We start from the raw sequence: 20,182 nt of genomic DNA on the forward strand, positions 1-20,182 counted from the left end.
CAAATTTATTTTGAATCTGTTGAATCTGTTTCCATGACTTATCAGATAAAATTCCCAGTGCTAATCCTTTACTTTGAAAATTGTTTTCCCTCGCATTACTCCTGGTTACCGTAAATCTCTGCCTTTCAGTTAACTACCCAGTGGAAACACTTCCCCTTTTGTTCACAAAACCCTTTCCCTTTAGTAGTACCTTCCCGTAGGAGGATGGATAAACTGATCACTGTGCCATATTTCAGGAGACCACGTGAGGTTAGGTGGGGGAGTTAAAAGAAGTGTAATGGGGAAAATGTTACAAGCTATTATTGAAGCTCTTGTTATAGCAGAGCACTTGGATAAGCTCAAGCTAGCCAGGCAGAGTCAATATTGTTTTGTAAAAGAGAAATCATGGTGGTTAATTTATAATCGGCCTCGCAAATGGAGGATGTGGTCAAGGAGGCGTATGGGGTACTGGCCTTCATTAATAGAGGGATTGAGTTCAGGAGTCGGGAGATAATGCTGCAACTTTGTAAGACCCTTGTTAGACCCCACTTGGAGTACTGTGCGCAGTTCTGGTCGCCTCACTACAGGAAGGATGTGGAAGCTATTGAGAGGGTGCAGAGGAGATTTACAAGGATGTTGCCTGGATTGGGAGGCATGCCTTATGAAGATAGGTTGAGGGAGCTCGGTCTCTTCTCCCTGGAGAGACGAAGGTTGAGAGGCAACCTGATAGAGGTTTATAAAATGTTGAGAGGAATAGATAGGGTGGATTCTCAGAGGCTGAAATGGTCGCTACGAGAGGACACAGGTTTAAGGTGCTGGGGAGCAGGTACAGAGGAGATGTCAGGGGTAAGTTTTTCACTCAGAGGGTGGTGAGTGAGTGGAATCGGCTGCCGTCGGTGGTGGTAGAAGCAAACTCGCTGGGGTCTTTTAAAAGACTTCTGGATGAGTATATGGGATCTAATGGGATTGGGAGTTACAGATAGTTCAATGGCCTGGTAGGTATAGATGTGATCGGCGCAACTTGAAGGGCCTGTTTGTGCTGTAGTGTTCTATGTTCTAACTTATTCGGGTTCTTTGAGGAAGTGCCAGTAACTATAGGTACCTGGTAGATGTACTGGACTTAGATTGTCAAAAGGCATTTGGTGAGATGCCACTTCCAAGGTTATTGGGGAAAATAAAAGCTCATGGTCACGGTGTATGGTCATTGGCTAACAGGAAATAGAGCGTAGGCATAATATTTTCATGTTAGCAAGATGTAGTGAGTGGTGTGGCACAGGGATCAGTGCTAGGACCTCAATGGTTTACCAGTCATAAACATGACTTAGAGGTAGAGATAGTTGCCAAGTTTGTTGATTATTCAAAGATAGGTGGGAAAGTAAGCAGTGAAGAGGTCATAATGAGGCTACAAAAAGATAGATGAAGGTATGACAGAGATCAGGCAAAGAGAGTAAAAGATGGAAACATATGAAATTGTCCATTTACCAATTAAACTACTTAAGCATGACAAAGTATAATACTTAACAGCTAGCTATCGCTATTATTCCAATTTAGCAGTATCCCCGACATTGACAGAAATCCCTTCTTTCGAACCAGTTAGCGCAGAAACCAAAAATGCATAAAAGGTTACAAGATTTCAGGCCTTTTAACTCTGGTGAATGATCCAGACAGAGATACTTGTCTCCTAATACCCATGCAGCAACTTCCAGGGAAAGCACCACCCCGAAACAGCAGAATCTCAGAGAAAAGGATTTATTTCCAAGCAGATTCCAGTCTCCAAACCCCAGAAAGGGGAATAGAGAGGCTCTGCTTCTCCCAAAAAGCAACTGATCTTAAATTCTTCGTAGAAGCCAAGCCACACCCAATCATATGACCTTACCTGTCAATCAACCTAATTATGCCGTACTGTGCAGTATCCTGGGAAAAACACAAAATAACAGAATCCTGCATTAGTTCATATAAAAAAATGAAGGCAATTAAGATGAATTATATTGCTGCAGTACAACTCAGTGCTGCTGTATACAGACAGGATGGTTTAGGTAATGAAAAAACAAACCGTTACATCAGATCCTGCATAAACAAATGATAAATATATTTCTTAAAGGTGGAATATTGTCACAGGCTCCTTAGAGTATGAGACTGGGGAAAAAATAGGGAAGGAGTACCTTTTGGTATCCTGGGATGAATCCCATCAGGACCAGGAGACATGACTACCTTTAGATCCGCTATGTTGCCCAACACTACCTCCTTCGTGATAATAAATAAAAGAAGAGAATTACAACACCAGAACAGGCACTTCGGCCCTCCAAGCCTGCACTGACCAACTAAAACCACTTACCCTTCCGGGGACCGTGTCCCTCTATTCCCATCCTTTTCATGTATCTGTCAAGGTGCCCCTTAAAAGTCACGACTGTATCTGCTTCCACTACCTCCCCCGGCAACGAGGCCCAGACACGACTCCTCTCTTTGTAAAAAATCTGCCTCGTACATCTTCTTTAAATCTTGCCCTTCTCACTTTAAACCTGTGCCCCCTAGTAATTGACTCTTCCACCCTGGGAAAAAGCTTCTGACTATCCACTCTGTCCATGCCTCATAATCTTGTAGATTTCTATTAGGTCTCCCCTCAACCTCCGTCGTTCCAGTGAGAACAAACCAAGTTTCTCCAACCTCTCCTCATAGCTAATGCCCTCCATACCAGGCAACATCCTGGTAAATCTTTTCTGTACCCTCTCCAAAGCCTCCACATCCTTCTGGTAGTGTGGTGACCAGAATTGAACACTATATTCCAAGTGTGGCCTAACCAAGGTTCTATAAAGCTGCAACATGACTTGCCAGTTTTTAAACTCAATACCCCAGCCAATGAAGGCAAGCATGCCGTATGCCTTTTTGACTATCTTCTCCACCTGCGCTGCCACTTTGAGTGACCTGTGTACCGATACAGCCAGATCCCTCTGCTTATCAATACTCTTAAAGGTTCTGCCATTTACTGTATATTTCCTATCTGTATTAGACCTTCTTTGACCGAGCCAGTTTTGTATCCACCTTGCCAGCTCACCTCTGATCCCATGTGGCTTCACCTTCTGCACCAGTCTGTCATGAGGAATCTTGTCAAAGGCCTTACTGAAGTCCATGAAGACAACATCCACTGCCCTACCCTCATCAATCGTCTTTGTCAGTTCCTCGAAAAACTCAATCAAGTTTGTGAGACACGACTTCCCCTTCACAAAACCATGTTGCTTCTCTCTAACACGTCCATTTATTTGCAAGTGGGAATAAATGCTGTCTCGAAGAATCCTCTCCAATAATTTCCCTACCACTGATGTAAGGCTCACCGGCCTGTAATTACCTGGATTATTTTTGCTACTCTTCTTAAACAAAGGAACAACATTGGCTATTCTCCAATCCTCTGGGACCTCCCCTGTAGTCAGTCAGGATACAAAGATTTCTCTCAAGGCCCCAGCAATATCCTCCCGTACCTCTCTCAGTATTCTGGGGTATGTCCCATGAGGATATACCCCAAGCCCTGGGGACTTGTCGACCTTAATGTTTCTCAAGAACCCCAATACCTCCTCCTATTTGATCTCAACATGACTCAAGCTATCTACACACTCTCTCCCAGACTCATCATCCACAAGTCCTTCTCTTTGGTGAATATTGACGCAAAGTACTCATTTAATACCTCTCCCATTTCCTCTGGCTCCACACATAGTTCTCTCTCTTGTCCTTGACTGGGCCAATCCCCTCCCTGGCTACCCTCTTGCTCCTTTCTTAGTATAAAAAGCCTTGATTTTTGATGTAGTTGAAACCTTCTCCCCACATTTTCTCCTTGCTCCCTCCTTATCGGCCTCCTCACATAGGTTCCCCCGGCATATTATTTAAACACTCCACAACCAGTCTCGCACACATTTCTCCTGTATCAGAGAGGGTTTAATACAATATCCTGTATCAGAGAGGGTTTAATACAGTGCCCTGTATCAGAGAGGGTTTAATACAATATCCTGTATCAGAGAGGGTTTAATACAGTGTCCTGTATCAGTGAGGGTTTAATACAATATCCTGTATCAGAGAGGGTTTAATACAGTGCCCTGTATCAGAGAGGGTTTAATACAGTGTCCTGTATCAGAGAGGGTTTAATACAATATCCTGTATCAGAGAGGGTTTAATACAGTGTCCTGTATCAGAGAGGGTTTAATACAATATCCTGTATCAGAGAGGGTTTAATACAGTGTCCTGTATCAGAGAGGGTTTAATACAATATCCTGTATCAGAGAGGGTTTAATACAGTGTCCTGTATCAGAGAGGGTTTAATACAATATCCTGTATCAGAGAGGGTTTAATACAGTGTCCTGTATCAGAGAGGGTTTAATACAATATCCTGTATCAGAGAGGGTTTAATACAGTGTCCTGTATCAGAGAGGGTTTAATACAATATCCTGTATCAGAGAGGGTTTAATACAGTGTCCTGTATCAGAGAGGGTTTAATACAATATCCTGTATCAGAGAGGGTTTAATACAGTGTCCTGTATCAGAGAGGGTTTAATACAGTGTCCTGTATCAGAGAGGGTTTAATACAATATCCTGTATCAGAGAGGGTTTAATACAGTGTCCTGTATCAGAGAGGGTTTAATACAATGTCGTGTATCCGAGTGGATTTAGTATAGTGTCCTGTATCAGAGAGGGTTTAATACAGTGTCCTGTATCAGAGAGGGTTTAATACAATATCCTGTATCAGAGAGGGTTTAATACAATATCCTGTATCAGAGAGGGTTTAATACAGTGTCCTGTATCAGAGAGGGTTTAATACAATATCCTGTATCAGAGAGGGTTTAATACAGTGTCCTGTATCAGAGAGGGTTTAATACAATGTCGTGTATCCGAGTGGATTTAGTATAGTGTCCTCTATGATGGACGGCTTAATACAATGTCTCTATCAGTGCGTGTTTAGCAGAATGTCTCTCTCAGGAGTGTTTGATACAATATTAGAGAGAGCTTCTCTTGTTACATTGATGGTGTTCTCTTGTTGTTGCACTAACAGGTGAAGTGGAGTCCTGTGCAGTTAATGGCTGACCCCTTTATGTTTGGAGATTTTATGGATATGTACGCTCCAAGCGCCAGCAAAATCTACAAACAGATTACAGATGTGAAGAAACTAGAAAATATTTTGGCTGATTACGTCTTCAGGCACAGCTCTACTAATCTGAAAGTAAGATCAGGAAAATATTAGCAAACATAAGATACCTAACCCCTCACTGAGAGTAAATAGTCTTTTAATAAATAAATAGATTTTTGAACAGTAAAGGAATTAATGGTTATGGTGAGTGGGTGGGTAAGTGGAACTGAGTCCACAAGAAGATCAGCCATGATCTTATTGAATGGTGGAGCAGACCCGAGGGGCCAGATGGCCTACTCCTGCTCCTAGTTCTTATGTTCTTAAATAATATCTTGCTCCCCACCCCAGCACACTCATAGTTAGTGACTGATGACGTTGCTTACGGTGAAGAGGATGTTAATGGTGCTGATGGTGTGGATCATAGACTCAGAGAGCCATAGAGATTTACAGCATGGAAACAGGCCCTTCAGCCCAACTTGTCCATGTCGCCCTTTTGTTACTACTAAGCTAGTCTCAATCGCCCGTGTTTGGCCCATATTCCTCTACACCCATCTTACCCATGTAACTGTCTAGACATTTCTTAAAAGACAAAATTGTACCTGCCTCTACTACTCCCAATTCTGGAGGCTTGTTCCAGACACTCACCACGCTCTGTGTAAAAAATTTGCTCCTCTGGACCTTTTTGTATTTTTCCCCTCTCACCTTCAACCAATGCCCTCTCATTTTAGACTCCCCTACCTTTGGGAAAAGATATTGACTATCTAGCTGATCTATGCCTCTCATTATCTTATAGACTTCTGTAAGATCACTCCTAAGCCTCCTCCACTCCAGAGAATAAAATCCCAATCTATCCAGCCTTTCCTTATAACTCAAACCATCAAGCTCCAGTAGCATCCTAGTAAATCTTTTCTGCACTCTTTCTAGTTTAATAATATCCTTTTTATAATAGGATGACCGGAACTGGAATGTACTGTATATGTACAGTATTCCAAGTGTACTGGATATGTACAGTATTCCACGTGTACTGGATATGTACAGTATTCCACGTGTACTGGATATGTACAGTATTCCAAGTGTACTGGATATGTACAGTATTCCACGTGTACTGGATATGTACAGTATTCCATGTGTACTGGATATGTACAGTATTCCACGTGTACTGGATATGTACAGTATTCCACGTGTACTGGATATGTACAGTATTCCATGTGTACTGGATATGTACAGTATTCCACGTGTACTGGATATGTACAGTATTCCATGTGTACTGGATATGTACAGTATTCCACGTGTACTGGATATGTACAGTATTCCACGTGTACTGGATATGTACAGTATTCCACGTGTACTGGATATGTACAGTATTCCACGTGTACTGGATATGTACAGTATTCCACGTGTACTGGATATGTACAGTATTCCACGTGTACTGGATATGTACAGTATTCCACGTGTACTGGATATGTACAGTATTCCATGTGTACTGGATATGTACAGTATTCCACGTGTACTGGATATGTACAGTATTCCACGTGTACTGGATATGTACAGTATTCCATGTGTACTGGATATGTACAGTATTCCAAGTGTGACCTTATCAATGTCTTATACAACTTCAACAAGACATCACAACTCCTGGATTCAATGTTCTGACCAATGAAACCAAGCATGCTGAATGCCTTCTTCGCCACTCTGTCCACCTGTGACTCCACTTTCAAGGAGCTATGAACTTGTACCCCTAGATCTCTTTGTTCTGTAACTCTCCCCAATGCCCTACCATTAACTGAGTAAGTCCTGCCCTGGTTCAATCTACCGAAATGCACCACCTCACATTTAACTAAATTAAACTCCATCTGCCATTCGTAAACCCAATGGCCCAATTGATCAAGATCCTGTTGCAATTGGAGATAACCTTCTTCACTGTCCACTATGCCACCAATCTTGGTGTCATCTTCAAAACTATTAACCATGCCTCCTGAATTCTCATCCAAACTTTTAATATAAATGACAAATAACAGTGGACCCAGCTTTGACCCTGAGGCACACCGCTGGTCACAGGCCTCCAGTTTGAAAAACAATCTCTACAACCACCCTCTGTGATGACGGCGATGGTATTTTGGACCCTGAAGACCACAGTGATGTTGACAGTTACTGTGATGGTGATTATAATGATGATTGGTTCTGTGTTTACCATTTCTAGGTAATTTACCCAGTTTTCTTCAAAGAAGCAGTGGAACACATCATCAGAGCTGCTAGAGTCTTCAGCCTACCTGGGGGACACCTGATGATGGTATACAGCACTCTCTCTGTCTCACTCACTCTCCCTCTCTCTCCCTGTCTTTCCCCTCTCACTCTGTCGAACTGTCTGTGCCTCCCTCTCTGTTTTATCTCTGTCCTGTCAGCTGTGGCCATGTTGGTAACTCTCTCATCTCTGAATCACATGATTTAGTGTTTCTGTCCCACAAATGGAGACTGACTCTCCAGTGCAGTACGGGAAGGCTTGATGTCACATTGGAGATGCTGTTGTTTGAGATGTTAAATTGCGTCCCATCTGCTCTCCCAGGGAAATGTGAAGCCTCATGAGATTTTCCTCGAATAAACACTGATCTCTGTCTGTCTGCTGCAGTCCAAGCAGCAAGCTCACCACCATCTTCTCAAGGTCATTAGTGATGGGCAATAAATGGAGAATAAATGTTGGCCTAACCAGTGAAGCCCAGACCCCTTCACTGAATAAAAAAGTCAACATCACAAACAGATAGTCCAATTCTGATCACTTTGCTGTTTATGGAAGCTTACTCTGCAGAAATTGGATGAGACATTGCCTACACCGCTGGTAACTAGTCTCCAGTCTGAAAATTTTCCCTCCACCACAACCTTCTATGAGATAGCCAGTTATTTATCCAATCAACCAAATTTCCTTCTATCTCATACCTCCTTATCTTTTCATGATCCTACCATGGGGGAACCTTACCAAACGCCTTACTAAAATCCATGTATATATGACATCAACTGCTCTACCTTCATCCACACACTTAGTTACCTCCTCAAAGAATTCAATCAAATTTGTGAGGCAGGACTTACACCTCACGAAACCGTGCTGACTATCCCGGATTAAACTGAATCTTTCCAAATGGTCATAAATCCTATCTCTCAGGAGCTTTTCCATTAACTTACCAACAACCGAAGGAAGACTAACTGGCCTATAATTACCAGGGTCATTCCTATTTCCTTTCTTGAAAAGAGGAACAATATTTGCCACTCTCCAGTCCTCTGGCACTACCCCTGTGGACAGTGAGGACCCAAAGATCAAAGCTAAAGGCTCCGCAATCTCATCCCTTGCCTCCCAAAGTATCCTAGGATATATCCCATCTGGCCCAGGGGACTTATCCACCCTCAGATTTTTCAAAATGGCTAATACATCTTCCCTCAGAACATCTACCTCCTCCATCCTATCAGCCTGTATCACACACTCCTCCTCAAAAACATGGCTCCTCTCCTTGGTGAACACTGAAGAAAAATATTCATTCATCGTCTCACCTATCTCTTCTGACTCCATGCACAAGTTCCCACTACTATCCTTGACCGGCCCTAACCTCACCCTGGTCATTCTATAATTTCTCACATAAGGGTAAAAAGCCTTGGGGTTTTCCTTCATCCGACCTGCCAAGGACCTCTCATGCCCCCTCCTAGCTCTCCTAAGCCCTTTCTTTAACTCATTCCTAGCTATCTTGCAATACTCAAGCAAGCCAACTAAACCTTGTTTTTTCATCCTTACATACGCTTCCGTTTTCCTCTTGACAAGACATTCAACCTCTTTTGTGAACGTGATTCCCTCACTCGGCCATTTCCTCCCTGCCTGACAGGGACATGCCTATCAAGGACACGCAGTACAAAGAACAAAATCAGCCCGGGAAACAGGCCCTTCGGCCCAACGAGCCCGCGCCGCCATCTCAACACCACCAGTCCCCCTTTTCCCCCACGACCCCTATCTAATGTTTTATGGCCATCCAGATTGAGGGAAACTGATTTAGGGACAGTTTATTCCTGCCAGTCAGCCTAACAGCACATCTTTGGGGTGTGGGAGGAAACCGGAGCACCCGGAGAAAACCCACACAAGCACGGGGAGAATGCGCAAACTCCCACAGACACCTGCCCAAATCCATGTGTCTGCACAGCAATCAGCGATAGTCACTGAGCTGTCGTCTTGCCCAGTATCTTGTCCAGTTTAGGCACACACTAACGACATGAAGCACTAGGCCAATCTCATAGAACATAGAACATTACAGCGCAGAACAGGCCCTTCGGCCCACGATGTTGCGCCGACCAGTTAAAAAACAACGACCCTCTAACCTAAACCAATCCCTTTCCATCCATAAACCTATCCACGGATCTCTTAAACGCCCCCAAACTAGGCGCATTTACAACTGCAGCAGGCAGGGCATTCCAATCCCTCACCACCCTCTGGGTAAAGAACCTACCCCTGACATCCGTCCTATAACTACCCCCCCCTTAATTTAAAGCCATGCCCCCTCATGCTAGCTTTCTCCATCCGAAGAAAAAGGCTATCACTGTCCACCCTATCTAAACCTCTAATCATCTTATATGTTTCAATAAGATCCCCTCTTAGCCGCCTTCTTTCTAACGAAAACAACCCCAAATCCCTCAGTCTCTCCTCATAGGACCTCCCCTCCATACCAGGCAACATCCTGGTAAACCTCCTCTGCACCCTCTCCAAAGCCTCTACATCCTTCCTATAATGTGGGGACCAGAACTGCACACAATATTCCAAGTGCGGCCGCACCAGAGTTGTGTACAGTTGCAACATGACGCTGCGACTCCTAAATTCAATCCCCCTACCAATAAACGCCAAGACACCGTATGCCTTCTGAACAACCTTATCTACTTGATTGCCAACTTTCAGGGATCTATGTACACATACACCTAGATCCCTCTGTTCATCCACACTATTCAGAGTCCTCCCATTAGCCCTATACTCTACACATCTGTTATTCCTGCCAAAGTGAATTACCTCACACTTCTCCGCACTAAACTCCATCCGCCACCTTTCGGCCCAGCTCTGCAACCTGTCCAAGTCTCCCTGCAAACTATGACACCCTTCCTCACTATCTACCACACCTCCGACTTTGGTGTCATCAGCAAATCTCAAACAACCAAGAGCAGCCCCACTACGACCCATCGCGTGTATACCCCTCGTTGGACACGAGGTGGACCGACTTAAAACCTGTGAATGAAAAGAGAAAAAAAACATTATTGCACCATATACATTTACCTTACCAGGGACGCCCCAATGCTAATGACCCTTATTTAAAACAATCTCCTATATCCACCCATCTCCAACCCACTCATGTGCCTGTCTAAGTTACTCTTAAACAACTCTAGCGTGTTTGCCTCCACCACCTTACTTGGCAGAGCATTCCATACCCCCACGACTCTCTGTGTGAAAAACCTCCCTCTCATATGTGTTGTACCTCTCCCCCCTCACCTTAAGCCCATGGCCCCTTGTCCTACGTGTCTCTATCATAGGAAATAGCTTACCTCTGTTTACTCTATCTATACCCTTCATAATCTTATATACCTCTATTAGATCCCCCCTCAGTCAGTGCCTTTCAAGGGAAAAGAGCCCCAATTTCTTCAATCTTTCCTCATACCCCAGTCCTTCCATACCAGGCAACATCCTGGTAAACCTCCTCTGCACTCTCTCCAGAGTCTCCAGGTCCTTCCGGTAGTAAGGCAACCAGAACTGGATGCAGTACTCTAAATGCGGCCTAACCAACGTTCTGTACAACTGCAACATTAGACTCCAGCTCTTATATTCTATACCCCTTCCTATAAAGGCTAACATACCATAGGCTTTCTTCACCACACTCTCCATTTGCACTACCACCTTCAGAGACTTGTGCACTTGCACCCCCAGGTCTCGCTGCGATTCTATACTCCTTACGGGCTTACCCTTTATCATATAACTCCCCCCTACATTATTCCGGCCAAAATGCATCACCTCACATTTATCCGGATTAAACTCTATTTGCCATGTATCTGCCCAACATACCAGCCTATCAGTATCCCGTTGTATTGCCAGACACTGCTCCTCACTGCCCACCAATCCAGCCACCTTACTGTCATCTGCAAATTTGCTGATCACACCACTTACATCATTTATATACACTACAAAGAGAAGAGGTCCCAGTACTGAGCCCTGCGGCACACCACTAGTGACAGACCTCCAGCTAGAAAAGGACCCCTCCACAACTACTCTCTGACTCCTCTTAGCAAGCCAGTTCTCAATCCATCTAGATACCTGGCCATGTATCCCATGAGCTTTAATCTTCTCTACCAACCTACCATGAGGGACTTTGTCAAACGCCTTACTGAAATCCATATAGACGACATCAACGGCTCGTCCTTCGTCGACCGTTTTTGTCACCTCCTCAAAAAATTCTACCAGATTCGTAAGGCAAGACCTCCCCTTTACAAAGCCATGCTGCGTATCCTTAATCAGATCACAATGCTCTAAGTGCGCATACATCCTATCCCTAAGAATCCTCTCCATTAACTTGCCTATCACTGACGTTAAACTCACCGGCCTATAGTTACCCGGGCTATCCCTCCTACCCTTTTTAAACAACGGTACCACGTTCGCTATCCTCCAGTCCTCTGGGACCTCACCTGTGTCCAAAGAGGAGACAAAGATTTGCGTCAGAGGCCCAGCAATCTCATCCCTCGCCTCTCTAAGCAGCCTAGGATAAATGCCATCGGGCCCCGGAGATTTATCGGTTTTAATGCCATCTAAAAGCCCTAACACTTCTTCCCTCGTAATCGATAGATCTTTCAATTGGTCTACTGCTCCCTCAATGACCATACTAGACATCAAGCCCCTCTCCTTCGTGAATACTGATGCAAAGTATTCATTCAGGGTCTTCCCCATTCCCTCGGACTCTAAGCACAATTCCCCTCGTCTGTCCCTGAGAGGACCGATTTTACCCCTAGCCACCCTTTTGCTCCTAAAACGCCTTTGGATTGTGGTCACTATCTCCAAAGTGCTCTCCCACAAACAAATCTAACACTTGGCCCAGTTCATTACCCAGTACCAAGTCCAATGTGGTCCCATCTCTTGTCAGCTTATCCACATATTGTGTCAGGAAACTCTCCTGCACACACTGTACAAAAAGTGTCCCATCCGAACTATACTGTGGCTACAAGAGCAGATCAGAGGCTGGGAATCCTATGGTGAGTAATTTACTTCCCACCTCCAAAGTCTGTCCCATTTACAAAACTTAAATCAGGAGTGTGATGGAATACTTCCCGCTTGCCAGGATGGGTGCAATAACACTCCAATAACACTCAAAAAAATTTGACACCATCCAGGACAAAGCAGCTTGTTTGATTGGCACCACATCTACCAATAGAAACATTCATTCCCTCCATTGCCAATGCACAGTGTGCACTTTACAAAGATTCACTTCAGCAACTTACCAAGGCTCCTTGGGCAGCACCTTCTAAACTTCTAACCGCTACAATCTTACAGGATGAGGGCAGTGCCAGGGGCCTATGCCCGAGGGGCACCCCTCACCACCGCCCAACCTCCTCGATTGCTCCCCCCTTCACTCTAGCGGGGTTAAGTGCCAGCTCCTTGCTAATGGGGAGCTACTGTAAAACCCACCAGAGTGAAATACTCCTGGTGGTGGGAGAGACCAGCAGGCCTGGAGAATTCAGTCCCAAACCTACTAATCATGTTTAAATAATGTGTAAATGAGTCTCTGAATGTGTAATGCAGCTCTGTGTATTTCCAGTGCAGAGCTGATGGTACCAGAAATCTGGAGAGGCACTCAGGGCCAGATGCCCCGCGTGGATAGTGCTAATCCAGCCCCGTGAAAATCTCTCGGTCCACTGCGCTAATAAATCAGTGCAGCGGATGGGAGAATCGCCCCCACTGCTTCCCACTCACAGGACACCAAACCATCTGAAAAGGCCATCAACATGAAACTTGAACTCTCCCTCTCTTTCTGCTCCCACAGATGCAGCCCAGCCCACTGAGGTTTTCCAGCATTCCCTCCCCTTGTTTCAAACTTCTGGTCTCTGCTGCACTTGGCTTCATGTTCAGTTGTTTTCTGCAGATTAAATAGTTTCTGTTATCCTTTTGTCAATCAGGTTGGATTGGATAGTACAGGGAAGTTAACAAACTCGACCCTGGCCTGTCACATTGCAGGATGTGAGTTGGCTTTTCTCTCCATCGGACCACAATACAGCCACACTGACTTCAGAGAAGATCTGAAGAAAGTCTTTAAACAAGCAGGAGTATTCAGTGTAAAGACGGTTTTACTATTGGCGGATGAGGATATCATCAAGGTAAGAAGTTGAGTTTGAAGAGAGATTAATTGAAACACCCCTGGTTTCACTTCTGATCACCCGTCTGTAAGCAGCCGCTTTGAAACTGCCTCATTCCTCAAATCACACACCAGTTTGTATCATTTAATACTGAACTCTTAGTCCTTTGTCAGTCTTCTCGGTGGAGCCAGAAATGATGCAATTGATTTCCCTTCTTCTTGATTGCACTTATGAAATCTAAATGGGCCTGCAACTTTCCATTACTTCTTGGTATCCAATGGCTGCACTGGTGATCCCTGCAGCACCTCCCAGTCCACTGGCTGCACTGGTGATCCCTGCAGCACCTCCCAGTCCACTGGCTGCACTGGTGATCCCTGCGGCACCTCCCAGTCCACTGGCTGCACTGGTGATCCCTGCGGCACCTCCCAGTCCACTGGCTGCACTGGTGATCCCTGCAGCACCTCCCTGTCCACTGGCTGCACTGGTGATCCCTGCAGCACCTCCCAGTCCACTGGCTGCACTGGTGATCCCTGCGGCACCTCCCAGTCCACTGGCTGCACTGGTGATCCCTGCGGCACCTCCCAGTCCACTGGCTGCACTGGTGATCCCTGCGGCACCTCCCAGTCCACTGGTTGCACGGATGATCCCTGCGGCACCTCCCAGTCCACTGGCTGCACTGGTGATCCCTGCGGCACCTCCCAGCCCACTGGCTGCACTGGTAATCCCTGCGGCACCTCCCAGTCCACTGGCTGCACTGGTGATCCCTGCGGCACCTCCCAGTCCACTGGCTGCACTGGTGATCCCTGCGGCACCTCCCAGTCCACTGGCTGCACTGGTGATCCCTGCGGCACCTCCCAGTCCACTGGCTGCACTGGTGATCCCTGCGGCACCTCCCAGTCCACTGGTTGCACTGGTGATCCCTGCGGCACCTCCCAGTCCACTGGCTGCACTGGTGATCCCTGCAGCACCTCCCAGTCCACTGGTTGCACTGGTGATCCCTGCGGCACCTCCCAGTCCAGTGGTTGCACTGGTGATCCCTGCGGCACCTCCCAGTCCACTGGCTGCACTGGTGATCCCTGCGGCACCTCCCAGTCCACTGGCTGCACTGGTGATCCCTGCAGCACCTCCCAGTCCACTGGTTGCACTGGTGATCCCTGCGGCACCTCCCAGTCCACTGGTTGCACGGATGATCCCTGCGGCACCTCCCAGTCCACTGGCTGCACTGGTGATCCCTGCGGCACCTCCCAGTCCAGTGGCTGCACTGGTGATCCCTGCGGCACCTCCCAGTCCACTGGCTGCACTGGTGATCCCTGCGGCACCTCCCAGTCCACTGGCTGCACTGGTGATCCCTGCAGCACCTCCCAGTCCACTGGTTGCACTGGTGATCCCTGCAGCACCTCCCAGTCCACTGGTTGCACGGATGATCCCTGCGGCACCTCCCAGTCCACTGGCTGCACTGGTGATCCCTGCGGCACCTCCCAGTCCACTGGCTGCACTGGTGATCCCTGCGGCACCTCCCAGTCCACTGGCTGCACTGGTGATCCCTGCGGCACCTCCCAGTCCACTGGCTGCACTGGTGATCCCTGCGGCACCTCCCAGTCCACTGGCTGCACTGGTGATCCCTGCGGCACCTCCCAGTCCACTGGCTGCACTGGTGATCCCTGCGGCACCTCCCAGTCCACTGGCTGCACTGGTGATCCCTGCGGCACCTCCCAGTCCACTGCATTAAGTGCATCAGGGAGGTGATCTGTATGTTCTTCACAGAGTGCAGAGGACCAGGTTAACCAGAACTGTGGGGTTCACCCAAATTACTGATTCCCCAAAGTACTCATGTGACTCTTGTACCCCCTTAGTGTCATGGTGCTCCACCCATGAAGGGGAGACGACGGTCCAGTGGTATTATCTCTAGATTATTAATCCAGAAACTCAGCTAATGTTCTGGGGACCCGGGTTCAAATCCCACTACAGCAGATGCTGAGATTTAAGTTCAATTCCAAAAAAAATCTGGAATTAAGCATCTACTGATGACCATGAAACCATTGTCAATTGTCGGAAAAACCCATCTGGTTCACTAATATCCTCTCGGGAAGGAAATCTGCCGTCCTTACCTGGTCTGGCCTACATGTGACTCCAGAGCCACAATAATGTGGTTGACTCAACTGCCCTCTGGCAACTAGTGATGGGCAATAAATGCTGGCCCAGCCAGCGACAGTCTTGTCCCACAAATGAAAAAAACCCACAAAGGATTCCACTCCCTGAATGTGCAGGTCAACTGTAAGAATGTTAAAGAACATTCTGCAAGTGTGTACTTGGTTCCTGGAGACTGTCCATAACAGATCCCAGGAGAGCAGCAGCTGGAGGATATGGGATACCCACTCAGGAGGTGCTAATGATGTCAGCGCAGAGACCGCAGAATGCAGCTTAGACTAATTACAGTCAGGCTCATGCTGCTGGGGGAGACAATCTGCCTGCTCACAATGTGGTTCTGCTACCTGGACCGGTCAGAGGGAGCACTCCAGTACACCCCCTGGAGAGTTTGATGTATTGTTGTGGTGCACTGAAGCTGGGAGAACAGAGGAGGACATAGAAGACTTCCAGATCTCCTCAGCTGGGGAAGACATTGAGGAGGGGAACCCGCAGAGGAAGGGCTGTGGACGATAGTGAGAGTCTGAATGGGGTGCAGCGCTTGGGACTGAGAGCTACTCATTTAGGGGTTGACAAGCAGCTCAACTCAGACATTGCCCTATCCCATTTTTCATTTGTTAATGGGATGTGGGCATCACTGGCTGGCACAGCATTTATTGCCCATCTCTGAGGGCATTTAAAAGTCAACCACATTGCTGTGGCTCTGAAGTCACATGTAGGCCAGACCAGGTAAGGAGAGCAGATTTCCTTCCCTAAAGGACATTACTGAACCAGATGCGTTTTTCCAACAAAATTGACAATGATTTCATGGACTTGTAATTCCAAATTTTTACTGAATTCTAATTTCACCATCTGCTGTGCTGGGATTTGAACCTGGGTCCCCAGAGCATTACCCTGGGTCTCTGGATTACTGGTCCAGTGACAATACCATTACACTGCTGCCTCACCACACTGCAAATCATTGTCATCCTCCTGCATCGCATGGTCCTTGGCTTCTACACCATACCCATGAAAGGAGCAATCTCAGAGCTGATTTTCCGCCAGCACCACACAGTTGATGAAAGCTCACCCTTCATGGGAGAGAATATCACCTCTCACCCTAGTCCTGGTCCCAGCCCCCCTTCCTATGCATTTCTGGCGGCCTTCATGGGATAGAGAATCCATAGAATCATAGAATGCCTACAGTGAAGAGGAGGCTATTTTACCCATCGAGTTTGCACTAGCTTTCTGACAGAGTATCTTATCTGTGCCCTATGCCCCAACTTGTCCCTGTAACCTCACAGATTTCCCATGGCACACGTTGATATTCCCGAGTCTGCCTTTCTAGCTCCAGCAGCTGGGGGTTGACTGAGTACAGGGACACATTGTCTGATCGGGACACAGCAGAATCCTGCCCTCCATCCTTCCAAGTGCAGGATTCCTGGCTGCAGCCACCTGAAGTGCTCACCAATGAGTGACCCAGAAGCCTGCCCACTCTTAATTGTTATAATCTAGATCAGAAACTCCAGGGTGTTTTATGGAATCAGCCGAGACCATAAGTTTAGCACTTTGAACTTTGACACAGGTAAATGTAGGATGTTTCCCTCCAGGTCTGATTCAATGACCCACGAGGGAGCTTTTATCAAACAAAGTTTACTGAAGAATGTAGTTAACACAGAGAAAGAAAATCAGCAATATTTTTCCCAATTACAAAGAAGGAAAGGAAAAACCATGATACTGAATAAACATTAACAGCTCAATGTTCCAACACAAACATTCTTACAAGTTCAGGATGCTCACGTGATACTAGCACCTTTCCCACTCCTGCTGTGAATTGCTGCTTTGGATATTGAATTGAAAATGCTGAGGTCTTCCAGCCCTGACATTTAAGCACACTTCAAGAGACAGAGGCTCTCCTGGCCTCCAGCTAGCCAGCCACCAAACAATGAATTTACCATACAGGACAGAGGCACGCTGCTTGTAACCTGCGCTCCAACAGCTCTCGACCCAACTGAAAGGGAACCCTCAGATTTCCCTGGGATCTGACCATTGACCTGTCATTGACAATTGAAAAGGACCATAAACTCCAGCACATTGCATTATACCAACACTAAAAATAAATAAAAGGATCGTTCCATGCCTTTTAGCAACAGTAGAAGAATAGACATCTCAGTGCCTGCTTATAATTGCAGAACACATGCTTAAAATACATTCCTTAAAGGCACAGTAGCATCACAGAATTGCCACTGAGATATGAGAATCTGATCTGCTGGAGGATACAGGCGATGGCTGTCCGTGCTATCCTCTCACATATTGCCCACAGAATGATTGGGGTACGTTGTCTCCAGAGGCTGAGATGATGGACTGGCCTGGTCGACTGATTGACCTGGAAGGGTAATGACATGGCATTTGTACAGGACAGGGGCATAAGGATGGTATCTATGAGACAGGCACCATGGCTAGATTTGTTGACGGCTTTCTCTTTTGTCTTTGTCCCACATTAGCCGGAGCACAGGTGTAGTGCTTCTCCTTAGCTGCTGGAGTGAGGCTGTCTCCTCTGTGCCCAGCTGTAGGACTCTCTCCTCTGTGCCCAGCTGTGGGACTCTCTCCTCTGTGCCCAGCTGTGGGACCCACTCCTCTGTGCCCAGCTGTAGGACTCTCTCCTCAGTGTCCAGCTGTAGAGCTCTCTCCTCTGTGCCCAGCTGTAGGAGTCTCTCCTCTGTGCCCAGCCGTGGGACTCTCTCCTCTGTGCCCAGCTGTAGGACTCTCTGTGCCCAGCTGTAGGACTCTCTGTGCCCAACTGTAGGGCTCTCTCCTCTGTGCCCAGCTGTGGGACTCTCTCCTGTGTGCCCAGCTGTGGGACCCACTCCTCTGTGCCCAGCTGTAGGGCTCTCTCCTCTGTGCCCAGCTGTAGAGCTCTCTCCTCTGTGCCCAGCTGTAGAGCTCTCTCCTCTGTGCCCAGCCGTGGGACTCGCTCCTCTGTGCCCAGCTGTAGGACTCTCTGTGCCCAGCTGTAGGGCTGTCTCCTCTGTGCCCAGCTGTAGGGCTGTCTCCTCTGTGCCCAGCTGTAGAGCTCTCTCCTCGGTGCCCATCTGTCGGAGTCTCTCATCTGTGCCCAGCTGTAGAGCTCTCTCCTCTGTGCCCAGCTGTAGAGCTCTCTCCTCTGTGCCCAGCTGTAGGACTCTCTCCTCTGTGCCCAGCTGTAGGACTCTCTCCTCTGTGCCCAGCTGTAGGACTATGTCCTCTGTGCCCAGCTGTAGAGCTCTCTCCTCTGTGCCCAGCTGTAGGACTCTCTCCTCTGTGCCCAGCTGTAGAGCTCTCTCTTCTGTGCCCAGCTGTAGAGCCCTCTCCTCAGTGCCCAGCTGTAGGGCTCTCTCCTCTGTGCCCAGCTGTAGGACTCTCTCTTCTGTGCCCAGCTGTAGAGCCCTCTCCTCAGTGCCCAGCTGTAGGGCTCTCTCCTCTGTGCCCAGCTGTAGAGCTCTCTCCTCTGTGCCCAGTTGTAGAGCTCTCTGTGCCCAGCTGTAGGACTCTCTGTGCCCAGCTGTAGGACTCTCTGTGCCCAGCTGTAGGACTCTCTGTGCCCAGCTGTAGGACTCTGTCCTCGAACAGTATGAGCATTTTCAGTTTAGGCCTCACTCTGACTGGCTGTGCGCACTCTTACCCATTGTGCTCAAACCTGTCCTGGAATGAGACAGATGGGAAGAGTGTAGACAGGACACATGCCAGCTCAGAGGGTAAGGATGCCTGGCATATATGTATGCTGAGTGAGAGCTGGGATGTGATGAGGAGGGAGGCAATGGTGTGATAAGGAGGTGTGTGCGAAGATGTGGGATGGGACCTGTGAGGTGTCAGTCAATGAGATCATTGTTGAAATGTATGGGTGTGTGCGCGTGCTAGTGGGTGTGTGGATTGGTCAGTGGGTGGGTGCATGGGTGGGTGCATGGGTTTGTCAGTAGATAGGCTGGGCGAATGGGCCAGGAACTGGCAAATGGAATTTAATGTTGGCAAATGTGAAGTTGTCCACTTTGGTAGGAATAATGGTAGGAAGGACTATTACTTACGTGGCGAAAAACTGCAGCAGGCGACAGTGCAGAGGGACCTCGGGGTCCTTGTGCATGAGTCGCAAAAACCCAGCCTGCAGGTGCAGCAGGTGGTCAGGAAGGCGAATGGGATGCTGGCCTTCATAGCGAGGGGGATTGAATATAAAAGTAGGGAGGTCTTGCTGCGGCTGTATAGGGCATTGGTGAGGCCGCAGCTGGAGTACTGTGTGCAGTTTTGGGCGCCGTACTTACGCAAGGATATTTTGGCCTTGGAGGGAGTGCAGAGGAGGTTTACTAGGCTGTTACCGGAGTTGAGGGGGTTGAGCTATGAGGAGAGGCTGAATAGACTGGGCTTGTACTCGTTAGAGTTTAGAAGGATGAGGGGAGATCTCATTGAGACGTATAAGATGATGAATGGGATGGATAGGATAGAGGTGGAGAGGCTCTTCCCGCTCAGAAAGGACAGTAGGACTAGGGGGCACAGCCTCAAGATAAGGGGGGTGCAGTTTAGCATGGAGTTGAGGAGGAACTTCTTCACTCAAAGGGTGGTGAATCTCTGGAATTCTCTGCCCATTGAAGTGGTGGA

General features: G+C 47.5%; 1 protein-coding gene across 1 annotated transcript in view; it reads left to right on the forward strand.

Annotated features, from left to right (window-relative positions):
• LOC145337798 (dynein axonemal heavy chain 6-like) overlaps window positions 1–20,182 on the forward strand; it is a 785,492-nt gene that overhangs the window by 514,892 nt on the left and 250,418 nt on the right. Inside the window, exons 49-51 of the mRNA XM_080182651.1 lie at window positions 5,012–5,179; window positions 7,287–7,376; window positions 13,256–13,453. Of these exons, the coding sequence (XP_080038777.1) occupies window positions 5,012–5,179; window positions 7,287–7,376; window positions 13,256–13,453 (456 nt within the window). The remainder of the gene's footprint in view (window positions 1–5,011; window positions 5,180–7,286; window positions 7,377–13,255; window positions 13,454–20,182) is intronic.

Source organism: Carcharhinus amblyrhynchos, unplaced genomic scaffold (genome assembly GCF_965287045.1).
Source record: "Carcharhinus amblyrhynchos unplaced genomic scaffold, sCarAmb.v2.hapA scaffold_76, whole genome shotgun sequence".
Taxonomy (NCBI): domain Eukaryota; kingdom Metazoa; phylum Chordata; class Chondrichthyes; order Carcharhiniformes; family Carcharhinidae; genus Carcharhinus; species Carcharhinus amblyrhynchos.